We start from the raw sequence: 15,237 nt of genomic DNA on the forward strand, positions 1-15,237 counted from the left end.
GAGTGCATCTCCTGAAGCCCTTATCTGGCACCCTCAGTCCCTCCATGACCTGCTGCAGCCTGGCAAATGGCACCTGACAGGCAGCTGGCATGTCAGTTCACCCTGCTGTGCTCTTCCTCAGGAGATGCAAGGGCTTAAATGTTTACAGCTTTCATTGTGCTGGTCCTTGTTCCACCATGCTAAGCTGACTTTTTAAGGTAGAATGAAAAGTTTGTTTTAACATGTTTCAGGCTGAGGTTTTGGAGACGTTTGTACAGACAAAACTTCAAAAGTGGAGCTGGTTTGGGACAATGCTTAACTGTACTGGATGATTGAGAGAGAGATGTTTTCCAAAACATGTCCCACGAAGCTTGAGGCACAGGTTAGGCGTGGGAGTTGGTGACCCAGATTTCAGTTGGCACCTCTTCCCCTGATAGTGGCATTTCTACAGTGAAGGTAAGTCTAAAAATGCTTGGTGAAACATTGGAGCTTCTGGTCCTAGCCTAAGACTAAACCAGGACAGTTTCTTTGTTTCCTAGAAGTTAACTGTTCTCCCCATAAATCATAAATGGACTCTAGTGACTAAACTGGGAGAGAGATACAGAACCATAGAATGGTCTGGGTTGGAAGGGACCTCCAAAGGCCATCTAGTCCAACCCCCCCCCAGTCAGCAGGGACATCCTCCACTAGATGAGGCTGCTCAGAGCCTTGTCCAGCCTAACCCTGAACATCCCCAGGGCTGAGGATGGGGCCTCAACCACCTCCCTGTGCAATCTGCTGCAGTGTTCCAGCACCCTCATGGTGCAGAACCTTGTTCCTAACATCCCGTCCAAATCCACTCCTCTCTAGCTCCAAACCATTGCCCACGGTCCCATCACCACAGGCTTTTACAAACAGTCCCTCTCCAGCCCTCCTGCAGGCTCCCCTCAGGCACTGGAAGGCTGCTACCAGACCATTGTGGAAATTATCTCTGTAACAGGAGTGGTTTGGAAGCAAGCACTCAAACTGATGGAAGAAAATGAGTCTTCATGGTTAGCATGAGTGTTCCTGCCTCAGTTCTCATAGAATCACAGAATGGTTTGGACAGAATGGGTTGCCCAGTTAATCCTGTCTGCCTGCACTCAAGGTGGAGGAATAAACATAGTTCAGACTGTTCCCATACTCTCTTCTGACACTTTCTGCCTGCAGATTCCTGTTCAGGTCGTTTTGTAACTCTAAAAGCAAGGAGGTGACAGTAAACATTGGGGATGACATGTGAGAAGGCTATAAAAGAGAAAAACAACCTTTAAATGGGAGAGTGCTAATATTTACCAAGAGACATGTCATCAGTGAAACACCGAGGATGACAAAAACAGGTGGTGGAACTTTGTGCAGCACCATGTACAACCAGGGCACTGTCACAAAATGAAACACAAACACTTTTAAGAGATGTCTGACAGAGCTTAGATGGGAGCAAACTAGGACAGGAATCCTGGGTTTTTCTCTCTGCCATTTGCTTCTCCTAGAGGCAGCAGTTACTTCAGTTGATTCAAATCAAGGAAAATGCTATCTACAGCTTAATTAAATATTCTCTCTGATTCCAGGAAATAAGGTTTCCTAGTCACTGTGAAAGCAAAGGAGAAACTTCAGTGTCAATACAGGTTAGATTGACCTCTGTCATGTCCTTAAATGGGTGGCAATAGAGAGTGGGAAGCATTCTCATCCATGAACTTGGTTGTCCATTGCAACCATCTTTTTTTTGTTCCTCTTCCTCTGTGCTTCAGGCTATTTATTCTTGCTGGGAGCTTTGAGTGGCTGAAGGAGAGTAAGGGTAAGGTGAAGGTCTTTATCTTGGACTTGATGATCTAAAAGGTCTTTTCCAAACTCAACATGATTATATGAAAAGGGTAGACATGTCGCTTCAGGGCGTGATTTGGTGGGCACGCTGGTGTGGGATCAACAGTGGGACTTGAGGATCTTAAAGGTCTTTCCTAACCTAAACAAGTCTATGATCTTGGCTGAAAAATGGAGTTGTTTACTTCTCTCCCTGTCCCCCTTCTCCCACTTGCTGTTGGCAAGTTGCTTATTGTGAAAACTAGACTGGTTTTAAGATGAAAAACAGATCCATTTCCTGGTTGAAAGGATTTAGCACTTGCCAGTCAAGTTTTGGTATGTGTTCAAGGTTCTGAATATTGTAACTGAGTATGAAGTTCACTTTTTCAGGCATACTTCACTGCTTATTTAAAATTGTTCTAGGACATTTCTACCAGCATTTGCTCATGGTAAAACAGTTGCAGGAAGAGCTTTTTAATGAATTTGAAATGCTGTTCATTTTTCCTGGGTGAACTTGTACTCTGATTTTTGTGTCTGATTCTTGCTCTTTATGTGTGGCCCTCCTAGCACTTGAACAATGTGTTTTCCTTGCACAGTCTTAGTCATCTAATTACCCTTAGGAAGGACTGAAACTTTAGTTATTTTGAGTGATTTGGCTATTTGGGGCCCTTCTTGTCAAGAAATTTTATCTGGATTTGACTTTGTGTTCTGAGAAGTTTCATTTTCTACAGAGCAACTGATTGCAGTAGATTTATGAGCTGCATGAAGTTCCTACCCTGCTGTTTTTTAATTGAATGCAAAATTACCCAAAGCTCAGTCTGCTTTTACAGAAAGTATTCTGTAACACGTTTCAAGCTGGATGTCCTGACTCCAGCTGCTGCAGCAGATGTTTTGTGCAGATATGCTCTCTTTTGATGTGCATAAAGCTGTCTAATGTTCTGAAAAAAAAAAAGTACTCTGCAAAATGCAGATCCCTAGTGCAGTGTGGTGGTAGTGATAGAAATATCTGTCGAGGCAATTTAATGATGCATTGCAGTTTTTGTTAATCTGGGGGGAAAATAAATCCTGTTTTATTTTCCTTCTGTAGTGGCATGTTGAAGCTGTTTGTGAGCACAGAGAGATTTGGGTTGGAAGGGACCTCTGGTGGTCATCTGGTCCAACCTCCTGCTCAAAGTGTGTTCTACTAGATCAGGTAAATTTTTCCTTTTATCTAGCTTATCTCCTGTTTCCCCATTTGTGTCCATTGCCTCTTGTCTTCTTGCTCTGCACCTCTGAGAGGACTCAGGTTCCATCATCTTTGCACCCTCTGACTAACTATAACTGTAGATAGTGCTAAGGTCTCCCTGAACCTTCTCTTCTCCAGGCTGGACAAACCCAGTTCTCTCAGGCTCTCATGCATCCTCTGCTTCAGTTCCATGGCCTTCCACTGGACTGGACCCAGTGTATCTGTGCATTTCTTCTATTTGGAATATGAAAATGGGGTACAGTACCCCAGATACTCTACCCAGAGTTGAGTAGAGAAGAGTAAACACTTCTCTTGACCTGCTGGCTGCACTCTTGTTAATTCAGCCCAATACACACCTGGATTTCTCTGCCACAAGTTGTATTGCTGACTGGTGTTCAGCTTGTAGTCCACTGCAGGTCATTTACTGCAGGGCTGTTCCCCAGCAGGCAACCCACAGCCTGCATGGGGTTATTCCCTCTCAGATGCAAGACTTTGCATTTGCACTGGTGATCCTCACACAGTTCCTGTCATTCCTTTTGTCCATCTGATCTCAGTCCCTCAGATTAGCAGTCTTCCTTCCTACATAATGTATGAATTTGCTACAAGTATCTTCCACTTCATTGTAGCAGTCCTTGAGGGGTACCACTGATAAGCAGCTGGGCTTTGTGGGGGTAATGCAGCCCTTTGAGTCTGGTAGTCTGGCCAGCTCTCCACGCAGATTTTCATGGCAGCATTGCTCCTAAACTGCTGAGGCTGGTGGTCTTTGGTATTTACAGGTTTTGAGCTATAAAAGCTATACTCAGACTGAAGAACCTGGCTTTGATATTTTGTGTATGCTTAGAGGCATCTCTGTGGAGATGAACATGGATTTTCTTCTTTCCATTGAAGAGGAAAGCCTTGTACTGACAAAGACAAGCCCTTGGACAGCCAGGGCTGGAGAAGGAGTAGGAGGGGGTGTGATAGCCCTCTCTGAGGCAGTGATGCTATATTTTAAAGGAACAGATGAGAGCCATCACATAAGCATGAGTGGCTGCTCTTGGGAGCAGTGCTGAGGAAGAGCTCCCATAAAATCCAAGATGCACTAGAAGTATGTGGTCTATTAACACATTTCCTATCCACAGGTATATATTCACTGAGGTGCAAGATGTCTGCCCCGAGGCTGCTCTCTAACAGAACCTCCCAGCAGGCCTTGTCTAACTCTGATTACACCTGGGAGTATGAGTACTACGAGTATGGACCAGTGTCATTTGAAGGCCTGAAAGCTCATAAATGTAAGTTCAGTAGAGACACACTTTTATTGTAGCTGATCTTCCCCTCCTACTACTGTTCCTACTCCTAATTTGTAAATGATTATTGTCCAAGAATCTCTCTTCTGTCTCCTGTTTTTTTTTTTTTCATTCTCAGCAATTGGAGATAATACTCTATCAGATTATAATAATGGCTTATTATTCTGTGTCTTTGCTTTTCTTCTACATGAGAGAGCCATGGATTTCTTGGCTGTAGTAGAAATATGTCAGTAGTGACACATTTCACACTATCAGGACCAGTTTAAACAGCAAATGCAGCCACTGCTGTTTCTGGTGGCTATCTGGTGTGATTCATGGTGGGAAAACAGAACTTGGATTGCCGTGGGAAGTAGTCGCTGTGCTAAGCGTGGCAGCTCAGCTTTGCTGTCTGGTTGTGCTGTTTGAGGAGCAGGCGGGTTCTGGAGTAGAACATGGGACAGAAGTTGTGCTGGGTTGAAGGTTGGACTGGATGATCTTGAAGATCTCTTCCACCAAGTTGATTCTGTGATGAAACTTTACATTCTGGTTATCAATACAGTTGCATATCATTGAAGTGTGTCTGACTAATTGGTAGGTAGTAGTGGCCGTAAATGGTTAAGTGGGAAATCTGTTAATGAGAGTGGGGTTTTTTAGATGAAATTTTCACATACTACAAAGTCAGGTAGGGTGGTAACTAATCATAGAATCATAGAACAGTCTGGGTTGGAAGGGACCTCCAAAGGTCATCCAGTCCAACCCCTTTTCAGTAAGGGGGTTGGACTGCAGGAGCATCCTCAACCTAGGGGCAACCATGTTGCCCACAGCCCTCTCAAGTTTCACTTTGAATATCTCCAGGGATGAGGCCCCAACCACCTCCCCAGGCAACCTGTTCCTGTGTTCCACTACTCTCATGGTAAAGAACCTGTTTCTAACATCCTATGTAAATCTACTCTGTTCTAGTTTGAAGCCATTGCCCCTCATCCTATCACCACAGGCCTGTGTAAACTTTGTCTCTCTCCATCCTTCTTGTAGGCCCCCTTCAGGTACTGGAAGGTTGCTATTAGGTCTCCCTGGAGCCTTCTTAATGAGCTAATGTGTATTAGTAAACCAAGCACAGAATGCATCTTGAGCCACTGAACACAGCCTATGCTTAGAGAATGGTTCTGAAAATAATGTAAGCCTTACAATGCATGGAATTATAGCAGTATTATTTAAGCAAAAAGGAGTATTGCAAACTCCCCCATCATGGACACCTGTACTCAAACCACCCTCTAGTTACTTTACAAAGGGTTTTAAGAGGGGCGAGGAGATGTGGTAGAGGAGAGATGGAAGAAACATTGCAGTGGGAGGCTTGAAACTCAACCTCCTTAGCTTACCAGGAAAAGACACTGAGTGACTTGATTGTGATAAATTATTTTCACAGGGAGAAAATCTCAAGGTACTTTGACATTGCAGAGAAAGAGCAAATGGTTTGAATTGATTTCCAGTTTCCAGATCTGCCTTTTAGCGTGGAAGATACTTCACAGTGGGATTGTGATATGAACTGTTAGGGTCAAGCATCAGGCAGGATAGCTGATGCCTTCTTTTTCTGGTGCCTTTAGTCCTGTAGGAGATTCAACAGGTTGGCCAAAGTTCTGTGCTGCACTGGGTCAGGCAAATCTTCACATAAATTTACATCCAGTGAGGATCTTTGAGGTTCAGTTGTGTAATGAGAGATTAAGGGTAGATAAGTTCTGACTAAGCCTTCCAGTTTCATGTTTTTATGTTATTTTTCTTTTTACATTAAAGGTTTTGAATATTTGCATAAATAAAATAAAGAAATAACAGCTGAAAAAGTAGCTGCATACTGAGAATCCTGGGCCACGTCCTAGAGTTCGTGCTCTGTAACTTTGGGCCATGCTTATCAAAGGATTGTTGCCTGCAAGTATATTTTTCCTCCTTGGACCTCTTTTAAGTTTTTGGAAACTTTGAACTTCCTTTAGGAACAATTGTGGATCAGCTTTCTAGTGGTCATGGAGTTCTTTTAAGTAAGAATAGTGATTTAACTGTGGGTCTATGTGTTATAAATGAGAGTGGTAGACACATTTAATGCACAGGCAAAAAGCCACTCTCTTCCCAGTTGCTTCTATATTTGGCTATTGTCTTGCTGTTTTCCTTTTAATTAATTGGTGGCTTGATTTTTACTTTTTTTTCCCCTCCAAATCCATTTGGCTCCTCTGACATGAGGAGATAGACTGAAAGAGTTGGGGCTGTTCAGTCTGGAGAAGAGAAGGCTCTGAGGTGACCTTCTTGTGGCCTTCCAGGATCTGAAGGGGGCTACAAGAAAGCTGGGGAGGGACTTTTTAGGATCTCAGGTAGTGATAGGACTAGGGAGAATGGAAGAAGGCTGGAAGTGGGGAGATTCAGACTAGAGGTGAGGAAGAAGTTCTTCCCCATGAGCGTGGTGAGAGCCTGGAATGGGTTGTGCAGGGAGGTGGTTGAGGCCCCAGCCCTGGAGGTGTTTGCGGCCAGGCTGGATGAGGCTCTGGGCAGCCTGATGTAGTGTGAGGTGTCCCTGCCCATGGCAGGGGGGTTGGAACTGGCTGATCCTTGTGGTCCCTTCCAACCCTGACTGATTCTATGATTCTATGACATTGTATTGTAGTTTTCTGTATATAAGTTGGAAACCCAAATTAAAAATGATTTTAAAATCTTTTGCATGTGTTGGTTGTTTATATTTGTTTGAGGTAGCAAATATTTTTTTATCTCTGGTTCTATTTATTTCAGAGCCCTCTATCCTATCACTGAAAGCAAGCTGTATCTTGCTAAACTTCTTGTGTCAAACCAGAGCCCAGAAACCTAATGGTCTGTGGCAGAAATAATTTCAAATAGCAGGAGAGCAGCTCTACACAAACAGCAATTTTTGCTGAAAATCAAATAATCCTCTCTTCCAAGTTCTAGCACTGGAGTTGTTTCCAAAGCAATGCTTGGAAATGAGCCAGGCATCACAGAGGTAGCTGCTCTTATTTTACTAACCCAGAGAATTCAGTGTTCTCCCTCTTTCAGGTTGTTCCTGGTTTGTCCAGACATCAGCTAAAATTTGGGCTGGAAATGAGAGCTTCGATGGCAGCTTTCTGTTTAAAAATAGAACAACAAATCTCATCCTCCTTCCTCTTTACCAGCCAGGAATAAGTTGCATTGTCTTTTGGGATTTGCAGCCACGCTGCATGTGGAAGGTGCAATACTGATCATCCTGTTTTCTCCTTCACCAGATTCCATTGTGATTGGATTTTGGGTCGGTCTTGCGGTTTTTGTCATCTTCATGTTTTTTGTCCTGACCCTGCTGACGAAGACAGGAGCACCACATCAAGAGTGAGTCTGAAAACTGGAATAACAAATCCAGCCTGCTAGGTAGCACATCTGTTCTTTTGCAGCCCTCAAACACAAGCAGTGACAGTGCTGATGTTGCACTGGCTGAGCACCATCTTGTTCTAGCCTGTTCTTATGAAAGGGTGCACTCTATCCTTCTTTCAAATAACCTTTGTTCCAAGCTCTTCTAGGAGACCAATTCTGTAGCACTGTTATTAAAGTGTTCCCTATTTAGCAAATAGTCAGTAGACATGCAGTAAGAGAAGGGAATATCTGCATGTGTGCATTTTCATGCTGAAAGGAAGTTGGTGGGCAGGCTGCCAAATAAGGGGGTTTAGATTACTGTCGTGAAAATAAACAGGATTGTTCTGGGTAGGCTTGTGATACTGTGGAGTGAAACAGAAACACAGTATCACAGTGCATTAGAGGTTGGGACCTCAGAGATCATTGGGTCCAACCCCCCTGCCAAAGCAGGATCACCTAGGGTAGTCTGCACAGGAATGCATCCAGGTGGGTTGTGAAAGCCTCTAAAGGAGATTCCACAACCTCTCTGGACAGCCTGTTCCGGTGCTCTGTCACCCTGACTGTAACGAAATTTCTTCTCATGTTGATGTGAAATCTTCTGTGTTCAAGCTTGAACCTGTTCCTTGTCTTATTACTGAAAAGAGCTTGGCCCCCTCCACTTGACACCCACCCCTCAGGTATTTATACACATTGATCAAATCCCCTCTCAGTCTTCTCCAGACTAAACAGCCCCAGGGCTCTCAGTCTCTCTTCACAGGGGAGATGCTCAAGTCCCCTAAGCATCCTCGTGGCTCTCTGTTGGATTCTCTCCAGCAGGTCTCTCTCTCTCTCTTGAACTGGGGAGCCCAAAACTGGACACAGTATTCCAGGTGTGGTCTCAGCAGGGCAGAGTAGAATGGGAAAAGAACCTCCCTAGACCTGTTGGACACACTTTTCTTGCTGCACCCCAGGATCCCATTGGCTTTCTTGGCCACAAGAGCACATTGCTGTCCCATGGAGAACTTGTCCACCAGGACTCCAAGGTCTTTCTCCCTGCTTTCCAGCAGGGCAGCCCCTAACCTGTACTGTAAACATGGTTATTGACAGAGTATATCCATATAAAATGAATGCAGTACAGATGTTAAATGAAGTTGAAGGCCAGTGGGCTTCCACATGTTTGTGTGTTCAAATCCAAAAGGTAGGTGTCAGTAATAATTTTGGTATCTTCCCTTAACACTGTACTTCCCCTAGTCTTGGAGTGTGATAGATTCTGCTGAGAAATTCCAAGAGATGCTGAAATACAGATCAGTGCTGCATTTAACACCAGGGTGCCCTGAAAGTCACAAACTTTTTGTTTCCTTTTTTTCCTTCTTGTTTTTTTCTGCCTGTTAAGTATGTGCAGACCATGCCTTTCCTCAACCACTTATCTCCATTTGCACAGCATGCAGACTGTCAGTGTCTCTCCCTCTGATACAGTTTGAATCCCACATCTGCTCTCAGGCTTGTGTGCCATAAAGCAGAAATAAAAAGCCTATCTGGAGAGGGAGATCACTTGCAGACAGATAGCAGTGATGAGAAGCTGACTGTGAAAGGCAATTGTTAGTGCTTATTACTTCTTAGAGCAGCCTATCTCTGCCTGTTGAGGGCCCTTTGCTAGTCATATATATGTAGACTGGCTCTGAAACTTCTTGTCATAGCACATGTCTAGAGACAGGGTCATGCTAAAGAGGACATAGCATAAACCTCTTCTGTGCTTCCAATTTTATTTTTTTTTTCTTTGAGAAGTAAGTAGAGGCAGAAGAATTCACCTCCAGAACTCTCTGATATTTTTGCCTCCCTTAGAGACTGTCACCAGGTAGCCAGACCTTGCTCCCAAATGTATTTTAAAGTAATTTTAAATGTTGGTGTGCTGACTTTTTTTTTTTTTTTCTTGGAGATCTTGTTTCTTAGCTGAGCATCTGGGTCTGTATCCCACAGGAATCATTTGAGAGGGCAAGAAGTGATAAATATACAACAAAGAAAAATTAATATGGATATTTGTCAAAAGTTTGTACACATGTAAAAATGTATTTTGAGATGGCAGAGGCCTGCTTCGTCTCTTACTGTTTGCTTTCTTCATCAGTTTGCTTGGAACAGGTTGCCTAAAGTGTTTATGAAAACTCCATTATCAGTCAGCTTCTACATCCAGATAACTCTTGTGGCCAAGAAGGCCAATGCCATTCTGGGGTGGATTAGAAGGGCTGTGGTTAGTAGGTTGAGAGAGGTTCTCCTCCCCTTCTACTCTGCCCTGGTGAGGACACATCTGGAATATTGTGTCAGGTCTGGGCCCCTCAGTTCAAGTAGGACCTCAGGGAACTGCTTGAAAGTGTCCAGCACAGAGCCACAAAAACGATTAGGGGAGTGGAACATCTGCCTTATGAGGAGAGACTGAGGGAGCTGAGGCTCTGTAGCTTGGAGAGGAGGAGACTGAGAGGTGACCTCATTCATGTTGATAAAGATGTAAAGGGTGAGTGCCAAGAGGCTCTGCTTGGTGATGCCCAGTGACAGGACAAGGGGCAATGGGTGGAAGATGAGGCATAGGAAATTCTGTGGAAACATGAGGAAAATTTTTTTTTCCTTGTGAGGGTGACACAACACTGGAACAAGCTGCCCAGGGATGTTGTGGAGTTTCCCTCTATGGAGATACTCAAAACCCACCTGGATGCATTCCTGTGTGATCTGGTCTAGGTGATCCTGCTCTGGCAGGGGGGTTGGAGTGGATGAGCTTTCGAGGTTCCTTCCAGCCCCTAACGTTCTGTGATAACTTCATCTGATTTTGGAGTTGGCCTTGCTTTCAGCAGAACTCTGGAGTCCCTTCTGATGTAAACCTTGTCATTTTCTTCAGTTGCTGAAGAGAACCCAGTAATTTCTTTGTTTTAAACTTCCTTTGCAGCTTTGTCAGCTGTGTGCTTGAATGCATTTACTGTGTATGCTGAATTGGCATCTTTGACAAATTTGAGCATGATCTTTTTGAACTTTGATAACCAAATGTGTACTGTACTGGAAATACCACCCAGGAATATGCTGAGGGTGGTAAATACTGTTTCCTCTGATTTTTAATAGATGTGTATAAAGACTGGAGAACATACATACCTACCTGTAAAACCAGTGCAGACTGTGGTTTTAGTTTGCCTGCATCTTCTGTCTTTATACCTGACTGAATTCTCCATGATTCATCGTGTCATTAGGGCTGTCTTGCAGCCCTGCTTTAGAACTAGATGTGAAAGGGATTCCTGGGTCTTGGGAGAAAGCCAGCCTGATTGATGGATGAGTCTCTGACTCCAGTAAGTCAATTTGGCTGTTCTTTAAAATACCATTAATGTGAGAGATGAATGTAACTGTGTTCAGATAGGTGAATCCAAAGTAGAATACTCTGATTTTTTGAGTAGGCTGCTTTTCTTGGCTCAATATAAAGGGATGTATGATAGCATATACTTTTCAAAATGGGACAAGATATTTGGAATTGGGTGCATTCTCACACCAGAAAAAGAAAAAAACACCACTCAGGGTATGAATGAGGAGAGGTAGAAATTTAATTAGTTATGGAAATAACGTATGATGCACTTCTGCTTGCATGTTAGTATGTGTAGACCATTAGCTTGTGTGACAAGAAGATTTGTTGACAATCTTTCTAAATTTTTGCCTGAAAGGTACTCTGGGGTCATTACTCAGGAGAAGATAGCAGGCTGTGTTTGTTTCTGTGTTTAAAAATGGCCTTAAAACCACACTTGTGTGAGATTGGTGAAGGCACCGAAGGGAAAGTTTCATGAGGAGAGGCTGAGGGAGCTGGGGCTGTTTAGCCTGGAGAAGAGGAGATGCAGGGGGGACCTTATCACACTCTACAACTACCTGAAGGGAAGTTGTAGTCAGGTGGGGATCAGGCTCTTCTCCCAGACAGCTTGTGACAAGATGAGAGGGCATGGCCTGAAGCCGTGCCCTGGGGAGGTTTAGGTTGGATGTTAGGAAGAACTTCCTCACAGAAAGGGGAATTAGACACTGGAATGGGCTGCCTGGGGAGGTGGTGGAGTCACCGTCCCTGGAGGTGTTTAAGGAAAGAGTGGATGTGGCATTTGGTGACATGGTCTGGTCAGTGTGGTGGCGTTAGGCCATAGGTTGAACTTGATCATATCAGAGGTCTGCTCCAGCCTCAGTAACTCTGTGATTCTGTTCATGTACCCCATTTGTACAAAATGTTGGCTGATGTAGTTGCAAAGCTTTGTGCTGCTGTTTGGGCAGGTTGTGCAACTAGATGCAGTGAAGGTGAAATGACTAATTTTATTAGATCACAGAATCGTTCAGGTTGGAAAAGACCCAAAAATTGGGATCATCAAGTCCAACCAATAACCCTACTCTACAAGGTTCACCCCTAAACCATAGCCCCAAGCACCACATCCAAATGACCCTTGAACACATCCTGGGATGGTGCCTCAACCACCTCCCTGGGCAGCACATTCTAATGTCTGACCACTCTTTCTGTGGAAAAAGGTCTAACCCTACTGCAGTTTGAGGCCATTCCCTCTTGTTCTATTGCAGATTATCTGTGAGAAGAGACCAACCCCAGCATCTCCAAAATGTCCTTTCAGGTAGTTGTAGACAGCAATGAGGTCTCCCCTCAGCCTCTTCTTTTTCAAACTAAACAGCCCCAGCTCCTTCAGTCCCTCCTCATAAGATTTATTCTCCAGGCCTTTCATCAGCTTCATTGCTCTCCTCTGCACTGGCTCCAGCACCATAAAATTTCTTTCCATCTTCTGTTCATCCATGTAGATTAGATTGCTATTGCCAGTCTCTACAGTCAGTCTTTGCTCCTTCATAGCTCACTGGATGATAAAGCACTTTCCACACCAATGGACTAGTACTTCTCTAAGTACATTTTAAGCTTTGATCTGAAGTCACTACTTCCTAGGCTTACAGCACTTGTCCTTCTTTCTGTGCTGATTTGCCATCTCCACTCTCTGTGCCACAGTATTATATAGAAACTCTTGGTGACAGGTTTGAAAAACTCTGTATGCAACTTAAAATTCAGGGTGGTGCATTCTGTTGCATTATCAATACATAAATGTCAGTTCTGAAGGCTACCACAGTATTATTCCAGTAGGTTATTATTTAGTTACTGGTCTGTCTTGCATGAATTTGAATGTTATGCTTTGTGGGGATTGAATTCTACATGCTTCACTTGGCAAATGCAGAATGAACTGATACAGTTGTGACAAACTAGAGCACTGCTTTGATTTGAAGGGCAGAGTAACTGGTTTTATTAGGATAGAATTCTTGCATCATGTAGTGGAAGTAAATTAGCATTTGAGAAGCAGGGGTCTTAAAGATTAACTCTGACTGAAAGGCTAATGGTAGATCTCCTGTGCAGTTGAAGCTTTTAGGAGCAGATCTCTGGAACAAAGGCTTTCAGAAGGTGAAGGCACCTAGTTTCTACTGCAGACTTGAGTGAATTAAATGACAGTTTCTTTCAAAACCTGTCAGTGCTGGGTGCACCTTCAGGTGATCAATGATCTGGCTCCAGTGTCATCTGCTACCTGTTCACATGTAAACAGTATGACTTGTTAATTCTTAGTTGACTAATGCCCTGTTCAGAGAATATGTTTAGATTTTTTCACTGCTTGCCCTCTGGGTACCTTTCCTGCCTTTCAGATGCAAATGACTTGCATTTTGTGATGGCAGGCTATAAATTCAGCCTGACAAGGATTGTATTACTGTAAATTTTGGGTTTTTTCATGTAATGATAGAGTCATAGAATGGTCTGGGTTGGAAGGGACCTCCCAAGGTTATCTAGTCCAGCTCCCTCTGCAGTAGGCAGGGGCGTCCTCAACTACATCAGGTTACCCAGAGCCCTGTCAAGCCTCACCTTTGAATATCACCAGGGATGGAGCCTCAACTACCTTCCTGGGCAACCTGTTCCAGTGTTCCACTACCCTCATGGTAAAACAGAATGTATTTACCTGTAAAACTTCCATTTAGCTTGAGCTTTTCTCACCCCCTGCTGTTCATGGTTCCTCCACAAGTTCATGCAGATTCAGGCTGGTTTGAGCTAAGGCTTCTAGAAAACTCTTAAGATGTCAAGATGTCCTTCCTGGGCTCTGTGCCTGAATTGTTAGGGCTGGCAGTCTTTATATCAGGTCTGTAGTTCCAGCTCTCCTAATTTGGAAGTCTGAATGTCATTGACTGGAGTCAGTGGCACAGGTGGCTGGATGTCTGGACAACGAAGCGCTCAAGTGATGCCTTTGTTGGCAGCAGTGCTGCCTGTGTCTCAGATTTTTCTTGGCCAAAGATTTTGCTCAAAGTGTTCTGTAAGCCATTTTACGTGATATGAAGAGGGAAATGCTGAAGAGTATTTCTGAGCTCATTCAGTGAGCTGATTATGACAGCATATTGATTACTAGAAGTGCCATTTAAGAGTGCTTATTTCATGGAGAATGATCACGACAAATCGAGACTTAAAATAAATTCAGCAGAAAATAAGCTGTAGTGCTGGCTTTTCAAGTATGTTACACATTCATTTCTTCTTGCTCATGCTTGCTGAATCCAAATTTGCTGTTAAGAACTTGAATAATTCTTCAATAATTCTTCTTTTGTGCTCACTGTGTCTTTGTTTCTTTCTTTTTTTCTTTTTCCCTCCCCTCCCTAGCAATGCAGAACCTTCTGAAAAAAGACTTCGTCTGAACAGTTTTGTGGCAGATTTTGGAAGACCTCTGGAGTCAGAGAGGGTCTTTTCTCATCAGATAGCTGAAGAATCCCAGTCACTTTTCCATTTCTGTATTAATGAAGTGGAACATTTGGGCAAAGCAAAACAAAGTCAGAAAGGTCCAGATCTGGAGAGTAATATCCACTTCCAGGAAGTTCCCAGGACCAGTGGAACGTTTGAGGAGGACTTAAACTGTCTTACAAAATTTAACATTCCAAACTTTGTGAACACTGAGCAGAACTCTTCACTAGGAGATGACCTTCTCATCTCAGAGCCACCAATCATTTTAGAAAGCAAATCAGTTGTGCAGTCTTCCCATCGGATCATTGACTGAGAAGCCTTTTACTTTAAGGTAAACATTCCTGTGGTTGTCCAGCTTGAAGCCTTTCTGGGCCTACTGGTATTTTGATAGAAGGTATTTCAGACCTGTGCTTTTTATTGTGTGTAAGGAAGGGCTGTGCTGACAGACCTTGGCTCAGACGAGAAGTAAACTGAATGCTTTATTCTATGCTCTTTTGCCCTGCATAAGTTTTGCTTTCTGTTTTGTTTTTGTTTTCTTTCTTTCTTGTTTTGTTCTGTTTTTAAATGACTGCCTCTGTCCACCTTCTGAAGGCTACTGTAATGTGTAGGGACTGTGGAGGCTGGAGCCTAGCATTGGGAGGTGTATGAAAACTCCTCAGCCGAGAAAAGTGTAAACCTCAAGTTAAGACTGAAGCAAGGAATGAACAGGCAGCCCTCCAGGGAGGTTCTGCAACTTCTGCCACTCCCAAAGGGAAACCTAGAACTGAGCAGCACGATGGATAGCTGCTGGGCATTCCCTTCAATTTCTAACTCCTAACTGCTTTTCCATGCACATTAAATCCAACTTAAAA

General features: G+C 43.6%; 1 protein-coding gene across 1 annotated transcript; it reads left to right on the forward strand.

Moving 5' to 3' along the window:
* The first annotated feature begins 4,160 nt into the window (after window positions 1–4,160).
* MRAP2 (melanocortin 2 receptor accessory protein 2) lies at window positions 4,161–14,699 on the forward strand. Its single transcript, XM_054399138.1, has 3 exons — window positions 4,161–4,287; window positions 7,533–7,632; window positions 14,309–14,699. The coding sequence occupies exons 1-3, from the start codon at window positions 4,161–4,163 to the stop codon at window positions 14,697–14,699; spliced, it is 618 nt and encodes a 205-aa protein (XP_054255113.1).
* Window positions 14,700–15,237: the final 538 nt, after the last annotated feature.

The sequence above is a fragment of the Indicator indicator genome, chromosome 2 (genome assembly GCF_027791375.1).
Source record: "Indicator indicator isolate 239-I01 chromosome 2, UM_Iind_1.1, whole genome shotgun sequence".
Taxonomy (NCBI): domain Eukaryota; kingdom Metazoa; phylum Chordata; class Aves; order Piciformes; family Indicatoridae; genus Indicator; species Indicator indicator.

Coding starts and splice junctions, on each gene's coding strand:
- MRAP2 (XM_054399138.1), top strand. CDS start 4,161: ATGTCTGCCCCGAGGCTGCTCTCTAACAGAACCTCCCAGCAGGCCTTG. Junction 4,288..7,532: donor AGGCCTGAAAGCTCATAAAT/GTAAGTTCAGTA, acceptor CTCCTTCACCAG/ATTCCATTGTGATTGGATTT. Junction 7,633..14,308: donor ACAGGAGCACCACATCAAGA/GTGAGTCTGAAA, acceptor TCCCCTCCCTAG/CAATGCAGAACCTTCTGAAA.